The sequence below is a fragment of the Camelus bactrianus genome, chromosome 12 (genome assembly GCF_048773025.1).
Source record: "Camelus bactrianus isolate YW-2024 breed Bactrian camel chromosome 12, ASM4877302v1, whole genome shotgun sequence".
In the NCBI taxonomy this organism is placed as follows: domain Eukaryota; kingdom Metazoa; phylum Chordata; class Mammalia; order Artiodactyla; family Camelidae; genus Camelus; species Camelus bactrianus.
Window position 1 is genome coordinate 66,354,935 of NC_133550.1, and position 27,075 is coordinate 66,382,009.

The window sequence follows — 27,075 nt, forward strand, 5'->3', positions numbered from 1 at the left end:
GTTACTGATTAGACGTGCTTGGGGAAAAACAGAAGAAAGTCCCTAAAAGGGAGCCGGCCTGGGTCTCACAGTTCCTTTTTAACTTTTTTTCCTTTTATTATGAATGGCGGGATACACCTGCAATTTTTTCCCCTACTATCTTTCTGTATTATCGCTTTATTTGTACCTATTTTAATATCACTAAGCTATGGTCATGGAATTTGTATGAGATTTTTGCAAAACACAAATGCGAGGAGGGTGGCCTTCCCCTGACATCTCGTACGTAGTACCTTGAAATTAATGCTGCCAGCCGCAGACCAACCGGGGGCTGTTTTATTTCTGTTCAAAGTCACTTTTTGAAACAGAAAACCTGCAAATTGTCCGGCTTTCATGAGACTGATCTTACACTGGGAATAAAAAAAGATGTTTACATTCCAGAAAAGGAAAAGAGAACCCAGCACAAAGCACTAGACAAACCCAGCCAGTGTGTGAGTCACCGGCATGAGTTTTGTCCTAGAAATAGGCCCCCTTCCTGATCCAGCCTCGGGCTCAGATCTGCGGGGCTTAGAGGTCAGACAGTTCCGTCCGCTTTCTCACCACCCATGTCCTTCGGGATCAAGGAAAGTTCAGATACTAATAACTTGCAAGGGTGCTGTGTGAGGTGAACAGGCCCAAGTGCTAGGATGGTTACAAATTCTTTGCACAGAAAAAGGCAACTGCATGGGTGACGATAGGGAGAAACTGAGGTCATTCATACATTCATATTTTTTGTTTTTTGGGGTTTTTTTCAGGGGGCGGTAATCAGGTTTATTTATTTTAACAGAGACACTGGAGATTGAACCCAGGACCTCGTGCATGCTGAGCACACGCTCTATTACTGAGCTACACCCTCCACTCCCATTCATTCATATTAACTGGGGACAGTGGCTACTCAATACTGGGCACAGGGCTAGGCCCTGGGGATACCTCAGTGAGCAATAGTCTCCTGGTGCTGGCCTGAAGTAGAAGGGTGACAACTAATGTTTAGTACCAGGCACTGGTCCCCATTCATACTAAACCATATTCATTTATTTCATGGTCACCTTTAGCACAACTGGTGTGGAGCTGACTGTCTTGACTATGGGCTCACTACGGCCCCCTGAAGGCCTGCATGACTGGCTTAGGCCCAGTAACTTCCAGAGCTTGAACCAGCTGCTGGAGCAGTGGAGCGATATTACACCGACTGGCCTGTGCAATCAGACCTCATCTCTAGAAATGGGGAGGGGCCAATACATCTGACTGTCCTAGCTGCTGTACACTGGCCACCAGGGACCACAGAGCCTGCCACACATGACCTCAGAGCTGACAGCAGCCACACCACCTCCCACGTAAGGCAGCCCGGGATTGTGGGGCTGTTCTCACCCCCCCCACCCTTCTCCCCGAGAGCAGGGGGGAGAAGGGGGAGGGGCACTTGAGCAGGGACAAGACAGGATCTCAGGAAAGGATTCCCCTCGCTGCTGTGTTGACACAGATGGAAGGGGGCGAGGGCAGAAGCAAGGAGATGGCTTCGGAGGCTGCTGCACTGAGCCACGAGAGATGTTGGCGGCCTGGACCGCGTGCGCCAGTGCGGGTAGAGAAAGTGGTGGCACTGTGACACATTTTGAAGGAAGAGCTATCAGGCTTGCGGAGCACTGAGGGACCACACACGGGGTGTGAGAGAATGGGGGAGTCAAGGATGGCCCCGCAGGCTTGGATGGGGCTAGTGGAGATGGACATGGGAAGCCCAGGAGAAGAGCCGACGTTGAAGTGCAGACCTTGAGCTGCCTGCCAAGATCTCCCCGTGGAGATAGCAGGTGGGCAGTCGGAGGCAGGGGTCTGGAGTCAGGAGACATTAGTTGGGGACCGTCAGGGTATAGGCTGTATTGAAAGCAGGAGGCTGGGGAGTGATTACAGAAGGGAAGAGGTGCAGACCCAGCCCTGGGACGTGTCCTTCAGAAACTGGGGAGATGGGGGGGAGACTGAGAGCTGCACCAGAGAGGGGGGCGCGATAGACAAGGGGCCTGATGGAAATCCACCCTTAAAACCCCACTTCCTGAGCAGCTCTCAGGATTGGAATGTGACCATATCGGAGGACCCGCCATCTGCTTGCCTGGGGCTCCGGGCATTCAATGGCACCTCCAAGGGTAACTGGACCCCAGCCAGGGCCTTCCTGATTATATGACCCCGGCCTCAGGGCTGGGGCAGTGACTGCACACATGCGCAGAAATGCAGCACCGGCCCCGAATGACCCCGGGTCATTCGGGGCCGGTGCTGCAGGAAAACAGCTCCGGAGGGGTAACGCGCGGGGCGGGGCGAGGGGCGGGGCGAGGGGCGGGGCCTGCGCGGGAGCCACGTCCGGGGCGGGGCCAGGTGAGGCGCGGGCCGAGAGGAGCCCAGGTGAGGAGCCGGCGGGGCTGGAGCCAGGTAGGGCCTGGGGTTCGCGGGAGGGAGCCCGCCTGTACCCGGGTGGGAACGCAGAGCGGGTTCTGAGGTTGGGCCCATTGCTCAGGTGGACACGCCGAGGCGGGGCGCGGCGTCAGACGACGCGGTGCGATGACCGGCGGGGACCCGAGTGCCTGCGCTCGCCCCGGCCCGGCCCCTCCCCCTCCCCATTTTGCCCAAGCGCTCTCCTCTCCCTCCTCCCGCCCTCCTCTCCCCCTTACCCCTGCCCCTGCTCCCTGCCCCCTCCTTGCACCCCCGTCCCCTCCCTTTCTGCTGCCTCCCTTCTCCCGCGTTTTCGCGTTTTGGTTTGGTCCGGGTGGGCTGTCTCAGCCCAGGCTTTCGCCGGCCGCCCATTTCCCTCCTCTAATTCGGGGTCTCCGATCCGGCCGACACATCAGCTCCCTCATCCCGAACCTGGGAGGCGGGAGGCATCGTCCCGCTTCACAGATGTGAAAACTGAGGCACAGCAGGTGCTGCGCTCACTCAGAGGTTCTGGCTGCGGGCGCTGGCCCATTTATCACCAAGACCAAATATGCCGAAAACTTCAATCCGGAGGCTAATCAACCTCCAGAATCGCTAGTTAGGGGAGAGGCCCTGACTGCTTTCACTTTTCCCAAAACCAGGCATGGGGCCACTGTCAACAGCACAGGCTTGAGGGTTGCCCAGGGCCGGGCAGGTGTGTGAAGAGTGGCAGCTCAGGCCCCTGGAGAGGCAAGCAGGGTGGGAGGGGAGGAATTCCTGAGTCCTTATTTGGCCAAGTTGGGAGGGTGGGGACCCGGCCTTGGCTGTCTGGTGGTGCAGACTTTGAAGTTTTGTGTGAGAGGCTGTGTGGATTCCAGAGAGCGCGGCGCTGCTTGTCCGTGAAGTGTGGTGTTGACGTTTGTCCGGGTGAGAACGCAGAACATGAGACTCAGCAGTAAATATCCTTTGGTCGGTCTCTGTTGGTGGTTTTAGGGTCTTGTTTATGAGTTTCTCCTTTAATGCAATGACTATTTCTCAAACTAACACCAGGGCAGGGGCCAAGGGGTGAAGAGGGACACGGGGCACCACCTGAGCCCAGCTAGTCCTTGAGGACAGCCCCCTCCCCAGTCCCTGCCCACAGAGGACCCAGAGTCTAGCCTTTGTGCGACAGAAGGAAACTAGGGGCTTATAGGAGATCAGGGACAGCTTCCTGGAGGAGGCGACCATTGAGCTGGAGGATGGATGAGAGATAGGCAGAGGAGGTGTGGCACGTTGAGGTCACACACAGGCTGGTTGGCTTAGTTGGCTGGTTGGGGATAAACCACCTGTGAGGTGGGGTTGGAAATGCCTGTGGAGTACCCGACAGGAGGAGCGGTAGGAATTTACTTGGACTCAATGACTTGAGTCATTGAGATGCAACCTCAGTGAGATTTTTGTTATATTTATTTATTTATTTTTTAGATTCCACATAAAAGTGAAATCATACGGTATTTGTCTTTCTTTGTCCAACTTACTTCACTAAGCATAATAATACCCTCCAGGTCCAACCATGTTGTTGCAAATAGCAAGTTTTGTTCTTTTTATGGCTGAGTGATATTCCATTGTATGTACAAACCACATCTTTATCCACTCATCTGTTGATGGGCACTTCAGTGAGATGTCTTGAGGTCTGGAAACTTGGCTAAACATCTCACAGACACACGGCATCTCCCTGACAAGCTAGTTCCAGCTAACTTGGTGGGGGGCATGCCGTAGATGGTGGCTTCTGTTAAAGAGAGGACAGCAAGAGCTCAGGCCACCGTGGAGGTGCCCAAGGTACAGATCTGTTCTCTGATTTTGCCCTCTTTCACTGATGGGGAAACAGGCAGCAGGAAGGTGAGAGCCGCAGGAAGAGTCAGAGACTTGAGCAGGTCACTTTCTCTCTTGGGGACTCAGCTTCCTGACCTGTAAAGTGACCTTCTTGGCCGTACTTCCCCCAAAGGGTCATGGTCACTTTTGCTAATGGCTCTCAGGCTCCAACTGCACAACTGGTTGCCTCGTTCCTCACTCCCGCCATCCTCATGAGGCAGGAACTGTTACAGTCCCCTTTTACAGATAAGGAAACTGAGGCAGGGAGCTTTAGGTGACTTTCCGAAGTCACACGGCCAGTGAGTGGAGAGCCGCAGTGTCCACACCCTCCCCACCGGCACTGAGGTCTGCCTCCTGGGTGGAGACATTCCAAGCCTGCCAGTGACTGCCTTCAGATCTCTGTGAAGTTAGCATGTCGATATAGAAATGTCTAGAGGTTTTTTTCAGACCAATTTTTCAACTTTTCCCTCAATTCTTTGATTAAAATTGATGCTCAAAGAAGATGTGCCCCACGCATCCAGAGCTTCGAGGCCTCCAGGCGTGCCTTTGAGGGTCCCCTTCTGGCCCAGGCACTGTGGGAGTAGGGATGGCCTCAGAGATGCCGTGTGGGGCTCAGCTGCAGGCAAACACGATGCTCCCGGGTCCTGCCCCAGCCACCTTCGTGTGCGGCTTGTGGAGCTGCTGGCAGCTGGACCTGGCCACTGTCCAGGTTTCTGGGTCCCTGAAAGGCAGGAGACCTGGCTGAGTCAGGTCCCTGTTGTCTCACCTCTCAGACAGGCATCGCAAGCAGCAGGTGGTCCTGAGGCTCAGAGGAAATAACGTGGGTGCTCAGTGCAGGCCGAGCGGTGCGCTGGTTAACAGCTGATACTGGAGCCTGACTCCCCGACCCAGCCAGGATCCTGACCATGCGACTTTGAATTGCTGACCCGAGTTACTCTGTGCCTCAGTTTCCCCAACTGTAAAATATGAACAACGTTATCTCCTATCATAGGGTTATTGGGAGAAACAAATGAGTTAATTTGCATAAAGTGCCTAAAACAGGCTGTGGCATCTTTACAGGTGTTTACATTTGTTTGTGCTAGATCCCCCCCCCCACCATCACCCCCAACCAGGGGAGACGGGTGAGGACTGAGCTTGTGGGTAGCCTGTTCTGCCCGGGCTGGGGCCAAGTGGTTCTCTCTTCAGTGCCCCTGGGCAGAGTAAGGCTTGAGAAGTTTGCTTCAGTCAGAGCCCGTGACTGGTGACTGTCCATCCAAAGGAACTGGTTTGGCAGGTCAGGAGTCCAGGAACTCCTGGGGACTGCCCCGTCCCTTCCCCCACCCGGTCGTGGAACTGAAGCCAGGGACACACTGGCAGGCAGGAGGCTGTCTGGGCTGGGCCATTTGTCCTCTACAGAAAAGCTTCATTTCAGGTGGCTGAAGGCAGAAGGCGGAGGCTTGAACCAGCCGGGCAGGTGTGGGGCTTCTGGAAAGCGCCTCCTCTCTGGGCCGTGGTCTCTGTCAAGTTGTAGGTGCCTCCGAGACCCCCGCAGCTGTGAGGGTCTCTGCTCCCCCCGGGCCCCTAAAGCTGCAGGGTCACCGCATTTGCTTCTGTGCTGTTATAGCACCTTGCATCTAGGGTTGGGGGCTTTGGGGATTTACTCAAAGTTTTTTCTTTAAGGAAAATTTCAGATATTCAGAAGTGAGCAGGACGTCCCAGCGTCAACCACTGCCTCCCTGCAGCCAAGCCTGGCCGGCACCCCGCCGCCTTCCCATTCCGTTCCCCCACCTGCTCACCCCCCACCCACTCAGCCCCGCCTCCTGCTCCCGTATCATTGTAATACTTGTTCTCCATAAACACTGCAGTGTGCCTCCCCTTATATCACGTGACCACAATACTATTATCACACTTAAAACAACAGTAATTCCTTAATAGCCAATACCCAGTTGGCAGTCAGATTCCCAGTTGCATCAAATATAAAAATAAGGTTAATCTGTCTTCTGACCATGCCTCGCCTCTTGAGGAGTGGTCTGTCCTTGGCTCCCACAGCCCTGGTGACTCTTACGATGCATTAGCCTTGGAGCGCCTGACCTTTCAGTGTGCTGTCACACCTGTCACTTTATCTGATCTTCTTCAAGGCACTGGCCAGACAGAGCTTGTGCCCATTTCACAGACGGGGAAGTGGGGTTTAGAGGGGCAGACTGACCTCAGCAGGGAGGTACCCTGAGTAGGGGTGACCCAGGCTGGAACCTTTTCCTCTGACTCTTCGTCCATGCCGTTTGCTCACGGCGCCAGCGTGGAGGTACAGAGGGGTTTCTGGGTGGGGTGCAGAGGGGATCAGAACCAGGTCCCTGGCTCTGGGAGGTATGGGTGGCCTGACCTTCCCCCAGGGACCTGGGGTGCTTTTCTCTCTGGCTACATGGAGGGAAAATCTTTATTTGACTCAGCTAAGCTCTAACCAGATCTTTCCATACAGAGACATCTGAAGGTAGAGGGGTTTTGGGCCCTGTGGGTCCCACTTTGATTTCCAAGGAGACCAGTGTGGAAGGTAGATTTGAATTCAGACTGAATTATTGAACTGGACTTGAGCCAATGCTAGTAATAGGAACCATCTATGGATCATTGACCGCCTGCAGGAGCTATGTGTTCCAGGTAGTGTAGACAGCATGTGCAAAGGCCCTGAGGTGGGAACAGCTTGGCGTGTTTGAGGGGCAGCCCTGAGGCCTGTGTGGCTGGAGCAGAAAGAACAAGGGTGGAGGGGAGGTGATATGAGACAAGTTTTTGAGGGCAGCAGGGCCAGGCCACAAAAGTCTTTCAGGTGTCTGCAGGGGTTCGAATTTTATTCCAAGAACTGCAGGATGCTGCTTGCACTCAGAGGGTGTCATGGGAGGTGTGGAGTAGGCAGTTGGGATATTCGAGTCCAGGACTCCGGGAGAGGTTTGGGCCTGAGATCTGGGTGTAGGGGTGGAGAGCGTGGGATTTAATATCCCTTAGGGAGGAGAGGAGAGGGCCCAGGGTCCCCCACCCAACAGGTCTGAGTGTGGATGATGGACATCATGGCAGGGGCCACAACTGTGTCCTCTTCTGGGACAGAGAAGCCTAGGATGGCAGACAGTGGAGCCAGTGGGAGTGGAAGTGGCCTGGGAGTGACCTGAGAGTGTTGGTGAGACGGGCCGGGAAAGCCTTGAATGCCGGGCGCTGTCGTTGCGCTCTGCTTGTTCTCCTATTCAGCAGGCACCCCATGTTCCTTTCATGTCCTGGATGAGAGCTGAGACTCAAGTGTGTGTCAGAAATGGCCCCGGTTGTCAGGGGACACCCAGTCATGGGTCCAGAGAGATGCATGGACATGCGATGTTGGCTGGTGAGGGCTGCCAGAGCCTAGAGGAAGTTCCTGCGGCCTGAGGTGGGTGGGGGATCTGGGGGCATCATAACACTTTTGACTGTAACAAACAGGAAACCCAACTCTGAACTAGCCCCAAAGTCAAAGGGGACCCATTGGCCCGTGTAGCCAAAATGGTCTGGGGATTCTATGGAGATCAGATATGGCTTGATCAAGGCTTAGCAATTTCCTGTGTTTTTTGTGAGCTGCTGGCTCTTCAGGGTGGCAGTGATTGGCTACAGCCATTCTAGGCCACATCTTTATACACAGCTGTGTGGTGAGAAACTCCTCTATTGGCCATCTCCTGATAGCAAATGATCTTCTGGAAAACTTTTCCAGGTCCCTCACAGGCCTCAATGAACCTATCCGATTGGCCAGGAAAATTGCTAGGTGCTGATTGGTTCAACTTGACTTCCCCAATAAACCTTTGAAAAGGGAGATCGGCTTACCCTTAGGTAATCGGCAGGTCCTAGGAGGTGGGGTGGGTCAGCTCCTTGCAGCTGGAGGGCTGTGCAGGTAAGAGGGGCACCTGGGTACCACGGGCAGGGCCACAGGGATGCTGGGGAGGGGAGTGGCCCTGAGTCTTGAGCTTGGTGTCTACCAGAACCACAGAAGCGAGTGGGTGGTCCCAGCAGCTCTTTACAGACCCCCTTGTCCTTTCAGAGTGTCAGGGAACTTGTGGGCAGGCCTCTGACAGAACCGTGTAGCAGTTCACAGCTCACCTGGACCTTGCTGCTGCCACCTTTGGGTGTCTCACCCGGGTGTCATGCCCAGGTTCCAGTGGTTCTGGCCCCGGTACCTGGACAAACCAAACGGTCTACACACGCCTTCTCGCCAACACTGGGGACCCAGGGGTGTTTGTGTTAAAGAGTGGGTCATAGGGGTTTCTATCAATAAATTTGTGAAACGGCTGAGACAAAAGGGTGAGAATTACTCTTTATGGGGTGCACCTGGGAGAGCCTGGCATCCAGCTCAGTGGCGGCCCCTACTCAGCCAGGAGTGAGAGTTCCTGCCCCTGCCTCAGGTGTGACCCTGTGCCGGCGCCCTCCTCTCGCGTCGGTGCCCTCCTTGTAAAGTGCGGGGCCAGGCCTGGATGGCAGCCCAGCCCCTCCTGCCCGCAGAGCCCTTTGTCCGCACGCCCTGTTCACAGACAGGAGCCAGGCGGGCGGATACAGCAGCGAGCTCTTCCTCTGTACGCCCTGCACAGCGCCCGCACCACTCAAGTTAAATCTGGTGCTGATTTGCCCGAGGTGAGCAGGTGATAATTTGTACAACATTAGGATGATTGCTGTGAGGGTCTATTTGGGTAACGTGCAAGTATGTTTTTATAGCAACAAACCATTTTGCTGTGAGTTACAAATAGAGCCGTTGGGTGATTCGACACCTCTCTTGCGTGACGTCACGTTGCCCTAGCTCTGGTCCACGTCTCTGTCGTTGTGGCCTCACGATGCTGGTGGCTCCTTGGTGCCCATGCCCCCCACACTTGGGCCACAGAGCCCCGCCCAGAGGGAAGATTTTGGGCAGTGAGAGGTTCTGGAAGCAGGTGAGGTGCGTGAGTTCTATGAGTCATCCTAGCGAATTATTGAACCAGAGCAGGGCTGGTCATGGGAACCCCCGACTTTGTAGCCAACTCAGACAGAAGTGCACCTGGCTGGGGACCTAGGACTTGGACTGGTGTGTGTAGCAGGGGCAGTCTTATGGGACTGAGCCCTTAACTTGTGGATCTGCTGCTAACTCTGGGTAGTTTACGTAAGAATAAGATTGTGGGACACGGACTTGGCATCAGAGAGTTGGTGTTGGGATGACGTGTTTGTTGTTAGAGGAAAACCCTGTACAGGAGCAGAAAGAACAAGAACAGGGAAGAGTCTGTGCAAAGGTCCTGGGGCGGCGGAAGCAGCGTGGAGTCTGGGAGAGGCTCAGATGGGCAGGTTTTGTGGCTGGAGCTGCAGGAGCAGAAGGGGGAGCCTCATGTGAGTCTCGATTATGGGCCTGCGGGGTGGGGGGCTCACAGGGCTCACCCCAGCAGTTACCCCCTAACTCGCCATCCGTTGCCATAACAAAGTAGAGATTATGGATGACACGCTTAGGCCTGAATGTACAAACTTCAAAACAAATCGTGCTGCCTGTGCTGTTTGAGATAGGCGATGGAGTAAAGGTTTTGAGCTTGCAGAGAACAAAAAGAGGAAAAAAATCACTCTGTCTGGTTAAAGAAGAGTCTGGAGGGAAAACAAAGCCCTCTTGGCTTCAGAGACTCTCGGCCCCGGGCGGTGCTGCCGGACCGTGCAGTGGGAGTCCTCCCTCTGCGGTGGGAGTTCTCTCTCTGCTGAGGACGAGGCCTGGGCCCTTCCATTGTTTACCCGGGTAGTCGGGCCGCCTGCCTGCGAGGCTTGTAAGCAAGAATGTTCCAGGCATGTTCCCTCCCCTGGGTGGGTGGGTCCCTCAGGAGGTGGGCCAATCAGGGCCCCTGGTGTCCTCAGAAGGTCACCTCCAAGCTCTTTGTCCAGCTTTAACAGGCTTTTCCAGGGTAGCCCAGCAAAAGGGGGCGCATGGGGCTGAAGGCTGGCGGGGGGAGCTGCGGTGGAGTGGGGACAGGATGGCTTCCCACCTTCTTCAAACTTCAGGAGCCCCTCCTGCCTGTCGTGAGGGGTCAGTGGAATGACAAGGTGGCTGTGAGTCCCCCACAGGACTGAGTGCCCCCCAAGGGTGGCAGCGGTCTTCACACGCACCCCTGTGCCTGGAGTGACTGAGGACAGACATGCGCCAAGTTCGCAGCTCGTCGGGCTCCCGGCCTGGTCTCCTTGCGGACCAGCTGCCCGGGCTGGTGCAGGGCTGTGGGTGTAGATGATTGAGTTTATTTTCTCACTTTCACTGCAGATAGAGGGGAGCTCCCTGCCAGGCGTAGGTTCTAGGGTCCCAGGCCTGGGTGTTACCCCGCTGCCCCCGGGTCCCTGGCTTGGGGAAGGCTGGATGTGGAAAACGGTGCTGTGTCCTGATGCGGAGGAGGTGGGCGGTGGGGCAGCGCCGGGCCTCCCTGCCTGGTGCTCGGTGCCCTACGTCCCGCAGGGAGCAAACCCCAGCCTGTGTGTGCACCTGGCCCTGCCCGCCGGCCTTCAGCTGCCATCCCGTCCGCCTCCCCTGCCCTCAGGAGATGCAGCCTCTGGAGAACACAGAGGGTGCAGGGGTTGGGGACGGGGGCAGTGGGCGGGGGTGGTGGCAGATCCAGTCGCTGGTGAGGGTGAGACGTGTGGGTGGTTAGGGGGCCGATCTGGAATTGTCTGTGAGGGCGCTTGCTGGAGGTGGTGGCCCAGAACTGTAGGCACAGGGGAGCCAGGACGAGAGTGTGTGTGTGTGTGAGTGTGAGTGTGAGCGAGTGTGTGAGAGACACAGAGAGAAGTGGAGAAGGTGGTGCAGGTGACTCCTGAGACCTCGCCTGCCTGTCCCTGGGGTCCCTCTCTCCGGGGGTCTCTGCCCGTCTTTCCCTGCCTTCCCCATCCTGGGCTCCCTCCGTGTGCTCTGCCCAGCGTCTTCCACCAGCAACCAGCAAGGCTCTTGGTCCATCTCAACTCAGAGAGGGCACAAAGGGCACAACTCTTGGCGAGGCGACACAGCTATCAGTGGCCGCAGAGCCCACCTGAGGGAGCAGGTGGCCTGGGCTGCAGGGAGTGCTGGCGGGGTGGGGGTGGGGGACACAGCAGGGGGTGGAGGCTGGTTGAAACTGGAAATGGTCACTGGTGACATGGCCCCTAGACAGTGGAGAGCTGTCAGAAGGGACACACAAAACCCCCAGGTGTATCTGTGCCAAGGTGAGAGAGACTGTAAAGGGATCGGAGTAATAGGAGGCATCCTGGGGCCGTGTCACCGTGTGACCCTGAGCCACTGTCTGCACCTCACTGGCCTTCCTCTTGTTCTCCGATAAATGGGGAGGCTACAGAGTGGCTCCCTCCTTCCCGCCTTCTGTCTCCAACCATTGTTATGAAAATTGTTCAGAGAACAGCAACATGTAAGAAAACACACTTTTTGCCTTGGTTTGGAAGTTGGTACCGTTCATTATGGATTTTCTCTGTCTCTTTCTCTCTCTCTGAGCTGAACTCTTGGAAAGGAAGTGGCGGACCCCCCGCCATTCATTCCCTGCCGACTGTTTGAACATAAAGACGTTCTCCTGTACAACCTGATACTATTCCCACAGCTCAGCAAATGAGCCGTAATTCCTTTAATATCATCGTCCATTCAGGCCGCGTTCACGCTTCCGCAGTTGTCCCAGGGATGTTTTCGCCGCTCCTTTATCAACCAGAATTCCATCAAGGGTCACATGCTGCGTTTGCTTGTTCTGTCTCTCCGTCTCCATTCAGTCTAGAACAGTGCTCCCACCCCACCCCACCCCCACGCCTCCCCTGCCTTTTTAAAAAATAACATCAACTTTTAAAGAGGCCAGGCCAATAAATTGCCTGGTAGGATGGCTCTCATTCTGGGTTTCTCTGCTTGTTTTCCCCCATTATTGTGTTATTTCTTGTGTTCTTTGATTCCCTGGGGTGTTTCCTCTAGAACAATAGAGCTGGAGGCTTAATTAGATTCGGGTCGGACCTTTTGGGCAATATTGCAATGCATCTGAAGGTGCGGAGGTCAGGCTGTCCTGCAGTCGTGGTGCTGGGCTTGCCTGACTGCGGGGTGGCCACCAGCACATCACATGTTGTCCAGCACCCAGCTATGTTGTCCACACTCCTTTCCTGACCCCCACATCTTCCTCTTTGCAGCAAGAGACGCCAACTCCCATCCCAGATGGCGATGGCCGTGCCGCTGGTGGCCCAGGCACTGGGCTGAATATTCCAGGGTCTGGGGTGCTCTGGGCTGATGGAGGTGGTGGTGGGTGAGCAGACAGAGCTGATTATAAAACATACATGTACGTGCAGTCTGATTGTGGCTGTAAAATATGGGTGCGTGCGGACAAAGACTGGAGGGAAATGTGCAGAAATAAAAGTTGTACACAGGGTCATGAGCGACATCCCCCCAACCCCTTAAACTCAGTCCTTCAGTGTGCTTGTCACACCATTTTGCTGTTTAGAAATGAACTGCGGAGTAGAGGGAGGTCTGGGGGACTTAATCACAGCGACGTGGAGCAGAGCAGGTTCCTTACAAGGCTGTGTTATCTGCCTGGCACAGAGAAGCTTGGATCAGGGGAGAGCAGCGTCCTCAGGCGCCCTGCTGAGTCAGCGCTGGTGCTACCGTTTCTTACTGTGTCCTGGAGTGGAGAGATGGGGTCGTGTGCAGGGCCAGGGCTGGCGTCGGTTGTAGCTCTGTTCTGAGTCAGATTTCCCCCAGAGCGTTTTCAGAAATGCAGTTTGTTTACCTGTACCACCATCAACAGGAAAATAGTGGGCTTGATCATTCCATTCTCTTAGAGAAGAGAATATTGAGGCAGATTTCATCAAGTGTTTCAGTATCACTGATTTTTCAAAGGAAAAAATAGTTCTGGTGGAAGTGACAGGTCATCTACAACCCCAACTGGCTTAAGGAGAAAAGCGGATTTATTGGCTCTTCACACTCAGGTACAGCTGGATCCAGGTGCACAGCGTTTTAGGGACATTTCTCTTCTGCCATTCTGTTTTCATTTTCCTCAAGTTCATGTGGTGACCTTGGCTAGCTCAAGGCTCACATCCTCTCAGGTTTGGGTCCAGCAGAAGAAATTTTAAAAGCATCTCCTTTCAGTGGCTTTGTGGACGTCTTAGACGTCACTCTGATTGGACTGGCTGTTCGTGTGATCGCTCCTGAGTCGTTCCCTGTGGCTCAGGGAATTTCGTGCTGTGATTGGCCAGGCAAAGGTCCCGGGGGTGGAGCCTCCCTCGCCATCGCAGGGCTGCGTGTGTGCGTGTGTGCATGTGGGTGAGGGAAAGATTGCACGTGTGTGTGTGTGTGTGTGAGGGAGAAAGTGGGTGAGTTACGGGCAGAGGGGGAAAGGATGCCGGTGGCCAAGAGGTGTCCACTCAGTCCAGCCATGAGCCCTCTTCCTGTGGGGCCGCAGGCCTGGACCCTGGCCGGAGCCTGTGTGTGTGGCATCGTCCCTTTGGGCACAAGTGTGAGCAGTGCTGACTGGGGAGGCCGTGCCTCTGATGCCTGTTGGGGTCTCCTGACACCGGCTTCTCTGCCCGTGTGTGGCCTCAGCAAGCCCCTTACCTCTGTCATTCTCCACATGCGTCTGGTAGACACCCAGTCCTTTCCTCACACTGGTCACTTCATGTCTGGGCCCCTGTCTCAGCCTGAGCGCTTCTGAAGGCACAAATCCATCCTGCTCTTTGTCGGGGCCCTGGGATCCTGCCCGGAGCGGGTGGCAGGTGAGGGGTGAGGCCATCGTTTCATATGAATGGAATCGTGTGATCTTTTGTGGCGGCTTCTTTCACCAAGCATCATGTCTTCAGTGCTCGCCTGGGTTGCAGCAGGTGTCAGCACTTCCTTCCTTTTCGTGGACAAATAATATTCCATTGTTCAGTTACTAATGGGGATTTTTGTAAAGATGTGTACAGGTTTTGAAGCAGCATCCAGGCACAGAATGACCATGTGGTAACTCTTAGCTATGATTGTGATTGCCAGCCCTATGCAGCCATGAGTAGCTGAGATGGAGCTTTGCTGGCCTCAGTCACCCCATCTGTAAAGTGGGTACAGGAGTGAGTATGCGTATCTTTGAGGTGGGTGGCTCGGAAGGAATGAGACTGTCCTTGTAGTGCTGTCCCCACTCCATGTGTCCCTGATCCCACCGCCCTCCACCCTGCTCTCCTGGGATGTGGGGCTGGTTGGTGAGGGGAAGCCCCGTGGGTGCCCTGGTCGGTGGGCAGTGCCTGCAGAGGAGGAGGTCACATGTAGAGGCCCAAACATGGGGCTGATGCCACCGTGCAGCTGGACCGTGAGTTGTTCATCGAGGGGCAGTTCTCCCGTGTTGGGGGGACAGGGTGCGGGAGGGCTGGGCAGGCTGAACCCCGAACACCAGAGTGATCTGCAGTCTCGGCGAATCAGATGTAGGTGTTTTGTTTTTAATGTCAAGGAGGAAAATTAAACAGTAAGCAGGTCACATGAAGGGCGCTCCTTTACTCCTTAAGCCCGGTGCACTTGTGTGTTAAATGCCCCCCGGGTTCCGTGTGCTTCTCCCTCAGGGCGTCGGAAGGACCCCACGCCCAGATCCTCAGGCGGTGGCATCCGGATGGTGTGCCCAGGCCACCCTGTCCCCCGTCAGAGCATGTCCCGGCTGGACTTGGAGGAGCTGGCCGAAATAGGTAACGCGCATCCTCCCCCAGCCCCATCCTGGGAGATCCCTGGGGCGCGTTTGTTTTTAATAGGTAATATATTGATATGGCTCAGAAAACCCTACCCCTCTAAGAAGGTGCTCTGTGAAGCTGTCCTTCTACCCCATCTCTGGATCCCCACCTCCACCCTCAACGGCCAACTATTAGGGACTTTTTTCTTTCCAGAATTTTTAATACAGATTCACCTGCACCCCCATGGGTGATGACGGCCATCCTGCTGGGGTGCTGTGAGGCCCAAATGGGAAAATACCCTCATTCACTGCTTCCCGCTCCCTGCTGGGGTGCCGGGTTCTAGACCCCCATTTTACAGATAAGCAGCCTGAGACTGAGTGACTGGAAAGCATACCGAGGTCCCCTGGGGACAGGGCCCAGATGGGAGGAGAGCCCGTCATCCAGGTGCGTGGGGAGACCCCTTTCCGTGGCATCAGCTCACGGAGCTGGTTAAGGCCACGTGCATATGCGTGTTTAGGTGAGGCGCTGTTTCTGTTCTTGTGTGCAGCGCCGCCAGACTATCTTATTCATTTCACTCAAGTGCAGATTTCAAGGTTTGCAGGAGCCAGGGCAGAACCTAAGGACCTGCTGAAATAAGTGATTTTCCATCTGCGTCAGCATTTGACACCCAGATGAGGAACCCTGACGGGTTTTACATGTGCTGCTTGATTTGCTCCCGAGAACCCGCAGTTTTACCTTCTAGTTTCTGCCCCTTAACGCAGAAGCACGCAGCCTCAGACCGCTTCTCGCTCGGGTCGATTTGGCAGCACGACGGTAGTGCCAGTTTTAGGGGAAGTGACGTAGTTCTGAGACACGGGCCATCCTGTCCCCGGAAGGGGTCCTTGTTTCCCTCCTCTCCCGCCGTCCTTAAGGGGTCCAGGGTTCCAGCTCGTCGTCTCTTTACAGGTGTCCCTGCCACGTGCTGGAGCAGCTTTTACTTTTCTTTTTAAATTGAGGTGAGATTCATTTAACATGAAATTAGCCATCTTAGAGCGAACAGTTCAGTGGTCTTTATGATACTGACAATGCTGTGCAGCCATCACCTCTCTCTGGTCCCAGAACATGTTCATCACCCCAGAAGGAAACCCCAAACCCGTTAAGCCATCTCTTCCCCGTCCCTCCCTCCCCCCAGCCCCTGGCAACCATCAGTCTGCTTTCTGTCTTTATGGATTTACCGATTTTGGAGATTTCATATAAATGGAATCGTACATTCTATGGTCTTTTGTGTCTGGGCAGATGACATTTTGTTTATCTATCCATCCATTGATGGACACTTGGGCTGGTTCTGCTTTTCGGCTTGGTGAGTGGTGCCGCTGTGAACGTGGTGTGTACGTGGATTTGTCTGAAGATCTGTGCTCCTTTCCCTGTGTGCACACCTAAAGGGGGACTCGCTGGGTCGTAGTAATTCTGCGTTCTACCTTTTGAGGAAAAGCAGACTTTTCCACGACGTGCCCCAGTGTCATAAACATCTATCAAGATACTTCCAGAAGTGGGGCGTTTGTGGGGGTTTCCATGGGGCTGTGTCTGTAGGATGTGGCGGGTTTAGAGGTGGGCTACTTTCAGTGAACATGGGTCAGCCCAGCTCCGGGGCACGGCCTGAAGGTCCCCAGGACGTGGCCTCGCTCAGCTCCAGCCTGATCCGCACGCTCCCCTCTGTCTCTGGTGTGAGGCGGACCAGGATGATCACTTACGGCCCCCGTCTTCCTGCTCTTCCTCCTGGACTCGTGACCGTAGCTTCGTGGCCCTGTGGTCTGGCCTGCCCACCCCCAGGCCTCACCCTGCCTGCGTACCCCCTGTTCTCCCTCTGGCCACGCTTGTCTGTTACCCTTCCCCCGCTGGGGCCCTTTCCTCCCTCTGGACCACTTACCCTCTCACCCCTCTGTTATTTTATACCCGTCCATCATGAGCACTCAGTATAGACTCGGCTCCTCCAGGAAGCCTGCTCCAACCGCCTGGGATGGGCCAGCCCCTCGCCCCTGCCCCCTGCAGCCTTCAGGCCACTCAGCTGCCCAGGGATCCTGGGAAAACCCGTGGATGGAGCTCTTCAGGGTGACAGGTTCCTACCCATCTTCTCTGATTGTCCCTGGGACTCCCTGCTGACACCTCATGGCCTCTGTGCGCCGTTCCCTCCACCCGGATTCCCTTCCGGCAGGTTCCAGCCGCCTGGCTCCCTCCCTCCCTCCTTCATGCCTCTGCTTAGAGGTCCCCAGCTCAAACCTGATGCAGCCCCCAACTCTGTGTCCCCCTTAGGCTGCTTAATCTTCCGTTTGCCCCCCACACCTGACATCCCTCTGGTGTCTGTTTCTTGACCCCGCACGAAGGCTGGTCCTCGAGGGCAGAAACTGCATGAGTTCCCTAGAGCTCCCGAAACAGCCCCACAGAGCTCGTGTCATGGCACAACGCTGTCTGAAGTGCGTTTCACTGGGCGGGTCTGTAGTGAGGCCCGTACTCCCTGGGGGCTCCCAGGGAGAAGCTGTCTCCTGGCTTTTCCACGTGCCTGGGCTTGTGGCTCCCCGACACCCTGCAGCTCCACATCTTCCTGTCTGTCTGTCTGTCTGTCCTGTCCTCACAGCTCCTCGGATGCTGACCCTCCTTCCTCCTTCTTACAAAGACCCTCGTGATGACGTTGGTCCCACCCAGATACTCCGGGTTGATCTCCCCATCTCAGGTGCTTCATCATATCTGCAGAGTCTTTTTTGCCGTGGAAGGTCCCCTGGTCTCAGGTTCTGGGGATTGGGATGCGGACATCACGGGGCCGCCAGTGTCAGCATCTCTCAAGAAGGGCCCACGTTGGAATGTAGAGCCGGGGAGCTGAGTTCACGGCCACACCTTGCTGCCAGTTTGTAGTGCGACCTTGAGGAGTCATTCCCTGCTCTGAGCCTCAGTTCCACCCCTGACCATGCAGAGGACAATATCCAGTCCTTGGCTCTCATTTTTCTCCCTCCATGGTACTATGCACTGAGTGGCTGCACAGTGGGTGAGCAGCAGAGGTGGGTGCATAGTGGGTGCACAGCTGAGACAAGGTGCGTGTCCTAGAAAGACCTCAGGAGGCTCCCTCTCTGTCCTCCATCCTCGGGAATACAGCTGACTTCCTCTCCCCCTCATTGTCTGCTGTAGAGCTGCAGAGAGATGAGGAGGAGGCCACGGCACTGGGCGCGGTGAGAAGGACCCCGGTGGCACCCATGGCTGGCCCGGACCCTGCTCTGAGCATGAATCACCCCTTCTACGACGTGGCCAGACACGGCATCCTGCAGGTGGCCGGTGAGTCCCAGCTGGGTGGTTCCCCAGGACACCGACAGGGCCAGCCTTCCGTGGGTCCTGTGGCACGAGACGGGCTCCTCACGTAACCCCAAATGTCCTCTTTAGAAAACCTTTAATGTCTAGGTAGTGGGGAGGGATACTGGTCCAGATGTGAGGGACGTGGACCCACAGATCAGGTGCTCACCACAGGAAAGCAGGAAATCTAGTTACTTTTAATAAGATGTAAAAAATTCATTATTTGTGTTAATGTGCAGTGGGTTTATTATTCTTTTAAAATGAGCAATTAACTAAATATTTTAAAATTCTCTGTTTTAGGTTTTTAATACTGTAAATTTCTATAGAAATAACCCACATTAAAAAAGTTATTTAAAATCTCTTTGAAGTCCTCAGTGAGTTTTAGGAGTATTGACATGTTCTGAGACCTAAAAGTCTGGGAACCAGTGGCCTTGTCTATGATCTGTCTTGTGCACTTAAAAAGAATGTATATTATATTCTGCATTTTGGGGCGGAATGTTCTGTGTATTTCAATTAGGTTAGGTTGGTTAATAGTGCTGTCCAAATCTTCTGTCTTCTTCATCACTTTTGTGTCTGCTTCCATCAGTTACTGACGGGAGCGTTCAAAGCTCCCACGATTAGAATTTGCGCACCTCTCCCTTTGGTTCTGCCCACTTTTGTTCTGTGTTTTGATGCTTTGTTTTAGGGGCGGCATATATACTTAGGGTTTTTATGGCTTCCTGACCTGTTGACCTTTTTGTCATTGTGGAGTGGCCCTCCTTCCGTGCGTCATACTCTTTTATTCATCCTCTTTGCCCGATTTGTCTGATGTTACAGTCGTCTCGACAGCCGTGTCAGCTTTCTCCGTGTTGCTGTTGGTAGATACGCCCTCTCCATCCTTCCCCTTCCAGCCTGTCTTAGTCTCTGCGTGGGCAGCGTGTCTCTTAGAAACAGCTGATCGTTGGCTCTTTCCTTTCATTGAGAAGGGGGCTGAGTATCGGGGAGCCACCTTCTCGACAACTTGCACGCTATGCTGGGGAGTTTGCACTTGGTCACGATGGCTCTGGGGAAGCTTGAACAGGACCGACGTAATCCGGTCTGATTTAGGGGGATCCTTCGGCGTGGAGGGTGCTGATGGCGGCTGCAGGAGGCAAGGAGACGCACGGGAGCAAGAACGTGGCAGCAGCGAGAGGGGAGCGGCTAGAGCTGAGAGAGACTCTAAGATGTTATGCTGAGGACCTGCTGAGTCCCACCTGGGATCGGGCCCTCGTAGACGAGATGAGGCTCCTGGGTGCAAAAGGAAAAGTGGAATTAAGAGACGAGGGTCTCTGGGCAGTGACTCGGGCTGGCTCTTCTTTTATTCATTTATTTTTCTTTCTCTTTTTAAATAATTTTTCTCTGTTATGGAGGTACTGGGGATTGAACCCAGGACCTCGGGCATGGCAAGCACTCGCTCTACCACTGAGCTATTTCCCTCCCCCTGGCTCTTCTTTCACGTGCCTTACCTCCACCTGCTGCTCTGGTGGGGGCCGGCGGGACACGGTTCCTTCCTGGCAGGAGGCTGTGGGCATCCCCAAGGTTTGTGGTGGGTCCTTCAGCACCGTTAAGGGACTGTAGCTGCCGTGGGGTTGTGCTCAGGCCCTTCTAGAGACACCGCATAGAACCGTCACAGTTGAACACGTGAGCCTGTGTCTGCACTCCTGCAGGTTTCCTTGGGAGGGTGGAGGCTGGGCAGTAATCTTTGGATTCCGGATGGTTCTTTTGGACTAGAGTTCTCACTCGTTCAAACACCGACTTCTTGAGCTGTTTAAGTGTCTTAAAAAGAACATCTAAGAGCCTCGAGCCATCCTTAAGAACGCCGGCCCTCCTCAGAGGTCGTGGATAGCTGGAGAAGAAATCAGCAGGACCAACTCCACACTCAGCGAACGGGATTTTGTAGTCATGGATCGACAGCAAGGGGAATGAAGGGCCTCACCTGGGTGACTCAGTGGCTAAAGATGGAGAAAATCATCAGAGCAAAAATCAGTGTCCCTGAAATCGCGCGTGGCTTTTCCAGTTGGAGCGCCCGGTGAGGGCAGGCTCCGGGGTTCCCTCCCTGAGGGCTGGCCCTCCACCCCTCCTCCCAGGCCTCACCTGGTCCAGCGTTGTCCCCTCATCCCAACTCAGCCATGCTCCTTTGTGTCTGGTGGGTCTGCGATGTGGGGACGGAACCCTTTTTCCTGCTCCTCCAGGAGGTGGCACAGGCCACTCTGGGATCCCCTTCAGGGGTAAGCAGGCATCCCTCTCCGCGAAGGGGCTCCTCTAATTTTCCTCTCCCAAATGTCACCTCCTCCAGCGCTGAACGTCCAAACCACAGCCAGAAACCAAAGAGTCTTCTTGAAAATAGTATTGAAGGATCTCTCATTACTTTAGGGGTTGTATATTTGGCCAGATGGAAGCTTTGTAGAATTTTAACTCTTAAGGCAGTGTTCTGTAAATACAGTTGATTTAAATACTTTGAGGAGTGGTCGTCATCTGAAGCTCCGGGCTGGGGCTGGGGCTGGAGCTCAGAGGGGAGATGAGCCTGCGGAGAGCAGGGGGGTCCCGAGAGATCGAGGAGGTGGGACATGTCATCTCTGAGGCGCGTGGCAGGGGAGAGGGACACCGGGTCTGGTCCCCTGGAGGACAGAGCCTTCCTCGCAGCCCATGCAGACTCCAGCTGGCCTTCCCTGCAGGATGAAGACAAAATGAGTCTTCAGATCTCCTTTCACTTCTGCAAAAGAAGGTTAGCAACCTGACAACAAAAACCAAAACAGACAAGCCCCCACGTAGGTCCCGATGAGGCTGCTGCTGCCTTTATTACGCATTTTAATCATCCTTCACTCTCAGAGCGATGATGGATCGACGCGGGCGTGGCAGGGCAGCGGCTCGGGGGATCATTTCTTTATTCATAAACGGGGCTTCTCCCGCCTCGGAGACAGTGAACGATGCTGTGCTGTAAACAGCCAGGGGAGGAAAAGGGTCATGAATTAAACCGATGCCGTGTCCAGTCTGCGTTTTATTGATAGTTTTCATTTCCCGCCGTATTATATCATGTGGAAGCCCGTTCTCGACACGCTGGCCCGTGTTGCGGAGGGCAGCCGAGGGTGTTCACTCATCTTGACTGATGTCGTTGACGCCAATGCCCAGCGACTGCGCAATCAGCGGGAGGGTTGGGTGTCCGGGGATTCCTCTGGGCTGCAGAGGAGGCTGGGCCCCGGCGGCTGTGGAGGTTAGAAGGCCTCCTCCCCGGGAACGTGGGTGACCTGGCAGCAGAGAAGGCTGCTGAGGCCGGGCGGGGGGGTGCCACCCTGGGAGTCAGCCGGCTGCGGGGGTGAACCCAGCTCTGACACTCCCTGGCCTCTCCGGGCCGTGGTTTTCTCACCTGGAAATGAACAGCACACCTGGAAGCCGCCCAGCATCCCGCCTGGCACGTGGTCATGGGTCACATTTGTTGAGCACATGCTGTGTGCCAGCTCTGCAAGACTATTCAAGCTATCGATCTAGTCTCTCCTGAACCCCTTGAGGAGCCAGGCAGGAGCCGTGTCTGGTCTCTTCTCTCCAGAGCTGAGTGCACGTGGGCCCGCAGCAAGCACTTGTTGGCTGGATCTTCCGTTCACCAAAGTAGCGCATCCCCAAGAATTTCCGTTCAGTCCGATTCAGATGTTAGTGCTCATTTTCCCCATCACTTCATGGTGGCTGTTGACTTTCTGTTTCAGCCCCAGCAGCTTTTAGTTCCTGGCTCCTTCAGTAGCCGCACAGACAGTTCACATCTTCAGAAGCCGACTGGTCCTTTTCCCTTTCCTCCTGCGGAGCCCCGGCCTCCAGGGTGGTAGGAACATTGTTTGGAAAACAGTCCAGGCAGAGCCGTGGAAGGCTTTGTGCTGGAAAACGCCCATCTGGCAAGGGGAGCAGATAAATGTGTGGGTTCCAGTGCAGCCCTCCCAGCGGGAGCTTTCTAAGCAAACGGAAACCATGACCAGAATTCTCAAGCAACCTGTGAAAAGGCCGCTTTATTTGGAAACCGAAACAACTCTCGAATTCTGAACGTCAGAGTGGCTCCCAGGCTCCTGGGAGAATCAGACGTGCCCTAAATAACAAATAGCTCCCTGGCCGGACAGCGGGCGGGGACCTCAAGGGGCACGTGGTATGTGTGCGCCTGTGTGTGTGCCTGCACATGTGTGTGTACGTGTGAACGTGGGCACGTGTGTGATCATTTTCTTTCTTTTTTAACAAAGATGCTGGGGATTGAACCCAGGGCCTCGTGCATGCTGAGCACGTGCGGTACCTCTGAGCTCGACCCTCCCCCCGACGTAGGATCTTGCCTTTCAGAGCTGGGGGCGGGGCTGAGGAGGCGGGGCTGCCGTTCTTCTCATTTTAAGCAAACCTCTGAGAACAGTTGTGAATACTTGTTAAAGGGGCTTAAAGTGGGTTCAGAGTCGGGCACGTTTCTGGAAGGGCTCCCTTGTGTTTCCTTCAGGGTCCTGGTGATCTTCCCCAGTCAGTCCCTCAGCCAGTCAGTGAATGGTGTCGGGCATCGTTTGAGCCACAGGCATGGGCAGCAGGCGTGGGCTCTGGGGATGCAGATGGTGAAGGTGAACTTGGCACAGGTGCACAGAGCGTCGGGTGGTGGGTGCCCGTCCTCAGGTGCTGCATCCACCGCGCCCTGGGCACCTGTGCCCCAGTGGGCTGGTCAGGAGGCTACCGGTCTTTGTTATCGCCTGCGGGCGTGGTGGGGGAAGGCAGCCTTCGGTGTCAGTGCCATGAGGCAAGGCTCACGCTGTCTCCCCTGCAGGGGAGGACCGCCTTGGAAGACGAGTCGTCACGTTCAGCTGCTGCCGGATGCCCCCCTCTCATGAGCTCAACCACAGGCGGCTGCTGGAGTAAGTCCTGTCCCCTGTCCCCTCCACGCACCCCCACCACCTTGTGCACACATCCCCTCTGTAGGCTACCCCCCCCCCCCGTGTAAATGCCTCCATGACTCTCAGCACCGAGTGGATGTTCGGGGTCAAAGGCTAGCATACACAGACTGACGGGCAGGTCCCCAGGTGGATGTCACGTCAACTGCCAGGTCACCAGTCCACCCCGGGCCTGGAGCCCACAACTCGAAGTGAACAAAGGCACAGTTGGGTCCCAGAAGCACCTGGAAGCTTTGGGCTGGTTGTTCTGTGAGGCTCCCCCTGACCCACGCGTCCGCTCTGGCTTGTTAAAGAATCTTCCAGTAGCTGCTGAAGATATAATGGCGATGGCAAAAATCTTTGCTGGGAACTGGGGCCCAGAGTCTTTCTGCCAGAGAGCCAGTTCTGCTGTCTTGAGCTGGGATCGGCTGTGGAGTTCTCGAGGGGAGCCCGCGTGCCAGGCAGTGGGTTCCTCCAGACGGCAAGCCGGCCCTCCCAGGAGGTGCTGGCCTCCCTGAGGAGCCAGGCCAGTCTGCCGCCCACTCTGTGTAGACAGGGCACGTGGGGAGGGAGGGGTGCCCGAACTCAGAGCACTTGTATCCTGAGGTCCTCCGAGATCAAACACATTCCCTTGCCAGATTATTCCTTTTGTGGCATCAAGTAATCTGTGACCTGTGGGTCAGCTCTCACCAAGGGTACCACTGCTGTGCCAGGAATGAGTTCAGGATGTGTTTTCTTGGAAAGACAGACAGAAAGCAGGTTGGTGGTTGGGGGTGAGGGCCAGGGGAAGGAGGAACGCCTGCTTACTGGGCTTTCTTTGGGGGCAGTGAGAATGCTTTAGAGCTGGCTGAGGTCATGCTTGCACAGCATTGTGAATGGACTGAATGTCACTGAATTGTTCACTTTAAGATGGTTAATGTCACGCATTTCACCTCAATCCAAAAAAATGTACCTCTGACAACAATCGGTATGTTGTGCTCTTCTGCCCTGCCTCAGAAACCGTCATTACCGGATGGAGGTGTTAAGCATGGCCACCATGAACAGTTGTGTAGGTTGTCCACTGCACAAGGGCACCAGCAGGTGCTCCCCTCACCCAGTGCTGGCAGGCGTCTACCTGGAGGAAGAAGCGTCCTTTTCTCACTTGCTCAGAAGTGCTCTGTAGGCTTCTCGGCCTTGATAAGCCCTAATACCTAGTCTTTTCCATGGCTTTTCAGGAAAAATCAACACCATGTATATTATCCTCCATCACTCCATCCCAGTGGGTGGCTTTCCTGTGGCCAGATGTGTGCTCCTATTTTGAAACGAGGGAAGAAATAAGTCCGAGCCTTTGAAGCTCAACCAGTGATTTAGTTAATGACTTCCTATGCTGAGCAGGCGTGCAGATGTGCTGAGGCACTGAGAGGAACTTGACACGTTATGGAAGGAACCGGGGGCACACTGGGCTGGGGAAAACGTGCCCGCTTTCACTGCAAGTGTCCGCTGTGGACACGTGAGCTGGTAAGGACAGCTTTCTGATTTCTCCTTTCTTAAGAAAGTTGAGAAATGCAAGAGTGACCATCCTTACAGAAATGAGAGGGCGTTCTCGGGCTCAGGGACTCTCTGCGGGAAGTCAGAGATCTCCATCTGGTCCTGTTAGTGAGGGCAACTCGAGGCAGCATGGTATCTGTGAATTATGCCCGAGGGCTTGGTCCCGAGGATCTGGGGGACAGTGCACTGGAGAGTGTCTGGGCGTTGGAGTTGCTTCCGCGGCTGCTGAGCCCAAACCATGTACCACGTGAGGTCAGACTCGCATCATTTTTACATCAGAGCAGATGGCAGGTGGGGGCCTGTGGCTTTCTGGGGGCAGGACAGTGTGGGTCAGAAAGTGGACTCCGGAGCCAGGCTGCTGCATTCAGATCCTGTCTCGGCCCCTTACCCGTTCTCCTCTGCCAGCCTCTGTTGACTCCTCTGTAAAATGGGCATATTGGTGCCTGCCTCAAAGGGTCGTTGTGAGATTTAAACGAGCAAATCCGTGTAAGGGCCTGCAGTTCATGTGGTCAGTGCTTTGGGCAGAGGGCACTCTGATGTTTGGAATCACACAAGCAGAGGAGAAACTGCCATCCTTTGGGGCAAGGAAATGACCCCCTGCGGTATTCCGGCCGTGCGGGGCAGCTGCATGCCTGCCGGTGGCGGGGACTACCTGGGTTTTTGCCTCAAGTGGTTCTGGGGACACTTGTCCACCTGAGAACCGGCCTGCACAGTGGACCTCCGGGCTCCAGTGGGCTGCGTTCGCACAGCTCACAGTGAGGGCCGCTGTGTTCAGAGACACTGGGTCTGAGCTCCTGGAGTGCCCGGCTGGGTTAATTGTGGGATGAACTTCTAGGTAACGAATGACTCTGGCAGCCTGACGTGTGAGAGCTCGTACTGACGGCTGGGTGTCAGGGGCCCCGCCAGCGTGGTGGTGGGCTCAGGGATGGGCTTTCTGCAGCTCGTCTACTGGCGGCCACACGAGGCCGTTCTAAGTGGGCCACATGGGTGTGTCCAGGAGGGAGGGATCCGTGATCTCGGGACTTGTAAAGCTTGTGCTAGGGGTGTGGTCAGATGACTGAAGCAGAGCAGAGCCAGGGTTGTGCTTTACAGTAAAAAGAAAAGGTGCTGAGAGCTATTCTGGGCAGAAGGAGTTGCTTGCTTCTGGAGATGCAGCAGAGCAGCAGGGAGTCGAGGTGGAGGGGCCGAGCGAGTCCCGGGGCTGCATCCCAGTTCATCCTCTTTGTTGGTTTCCTATGGCTCTTATAACAAATTACCGAAAACTAGGTGGTGTAAAACGATGAATTTATTCTCTTCCGGTCCTGGGGGACAGAAGTCTGAAAGCGTGGTGTTGGCAGGGCCCCCTACCCACCAGAAGATGCTCCCCGTCCAGGAGAGAATTCCTCTTGCTTCTTCAAGCTTCTGGGGGCTGTCGGCAACCTTTCACCTGCCCGGAGCCGGTGGCTGCGTCACTCTCTTCTCTGCCTCCGTCTCCACAGGGCCGTCTCCCCGCTCTGGCTTTCCCTCTTATGTCTGTCTTATCCGGATACAGTATTGCATGTAGCGCCCTCCTGGATAAACTCCTCCTCTCGAGGTCATTGTCTTAATCACTTTCACTGAGACCTTTTTCCATGTAAGGCCGCATTCATGGGTACGGGGATTTGACATGGATGTCTTTGGGGGGCCATTTTCAGGCTACCCCCTCCACTTACTGTCTGTGTGACCTTGGGTAAGTTACTTAGCGTGTCTGAGCCTCAGTCGTCATCTAAGAAACGAGGACCAGGCCCCCAGCCTGTGGATTCTCAGTGTTGTCCTGGACATGTTCCCACTGGGTGCCCATAGCTTCTGTTACGGGGAGAGCACATTTGGTTACAATGATGGGGAGCGGGAGACTGAGCCCTGTGCTTTGCGCCCAGGTATCTGCAGTACACGCTGGACCAGTACGTGGAGAGTGATTACACCATCGTCTACTTCCACTACGGGCTGAACAGCCAGAACAAGCCATCCCTGGGCTGGTTCCAGAGCGCCTACAAGGAATTCGACAGGAGGTGCGTGTCCTCCAGCCTTCAAGGGGGGAGCCTCAGGTGCAGGAGGCTCGGGTGACAGGAGGGGTCACGTGTCTGCAGTGGGGGAGGACGGGATGCCAGGGGAAGGCGGGGTGTTAGGGGCGCCTCTCTTCAGGACCGGGGCCTCTGCCCAGCGCTGTCACAGGGGGCAGGGTGGGCACACATACTCTGAAAGGGCCAGACAGTCAGGATGCTGGCTTTGTGGGCCACCATGTCTCTGTCGCAACCTCTCAACTCTGCTGGAAAGTCTGGAAGTGGCCGTGGGTAACAAACAGGCAGGACTATTTATTTATGGACATGGAAATGTGAATTTCATGTCATTTTCACATATCACAAACTATTATTCTTTTCATTTTTTTCAACCATTAAAAGCATAGAGCCATTCTCAGCTTGCGGGCTGTACAAAGCAGGCGACAGGCCAGACTCGTACCCGAGAGCACCGACCC

The 27,075-nt window shown here is 55.2% G+C and overlaps 1 protein-coding gene and 1 non-coding gene across 11 annotated transcripts in view; one reads left to right on the forward strand and one right to left on the reverse strand.

The window, feature by feature from the left end:
- The first annotated feature begins 2,348 nt into the window (after positions 1–2,348).
- Positions 2,349–27,075, forward strand: part of ARHGAP8 (Rho GTPase activating protein 8) — a 53,780-nt gene continuing 29,053 nt past the window's right edge. For 6 of the 10 annotated variants that reach the window (XR_012510973.1, XM_074375683.1, XM_074375688.1 and 3 more), the window contains exons 1-5: positions 2,368–2,421; positions 14,746–14,865; positions 18,004–18,147; positions 22,955–23,042; positions 26,480–26,611. Coding sequence is in view for 9 of the 10 variants with exons in the window: in XM_074375683.1 (XP_074231784.1) it covers positions 14,793–14,865; positions 18,004–18,147; positions 22,955–23,042; positions 26,480–26,611 (437 nt within the window). In the remaining variant the exon portion in view is untranslated. Of the gene's footprint in view, positions 2,422–3,276; positions 3,328–14,745; positions 14,866–18,003; positions 18,148–22,954; positions 23,043–26,479; positions 26,612–27,075 lie in introns of those variants that run through there. The other 4 variants (XM_074375682.1, XM_074375690.1, XM_074375691.1 and 1 more) reach the window with 4 other exon arrangements.
- On the reverse strand, positions 19,546–19,619 carry TRNAG-GCC (transfer RNA glycine (anticodon GCC)). The gene has a single exon. It is a non-coding gene; the product is annotated as a tRNA-Gly (tRNA).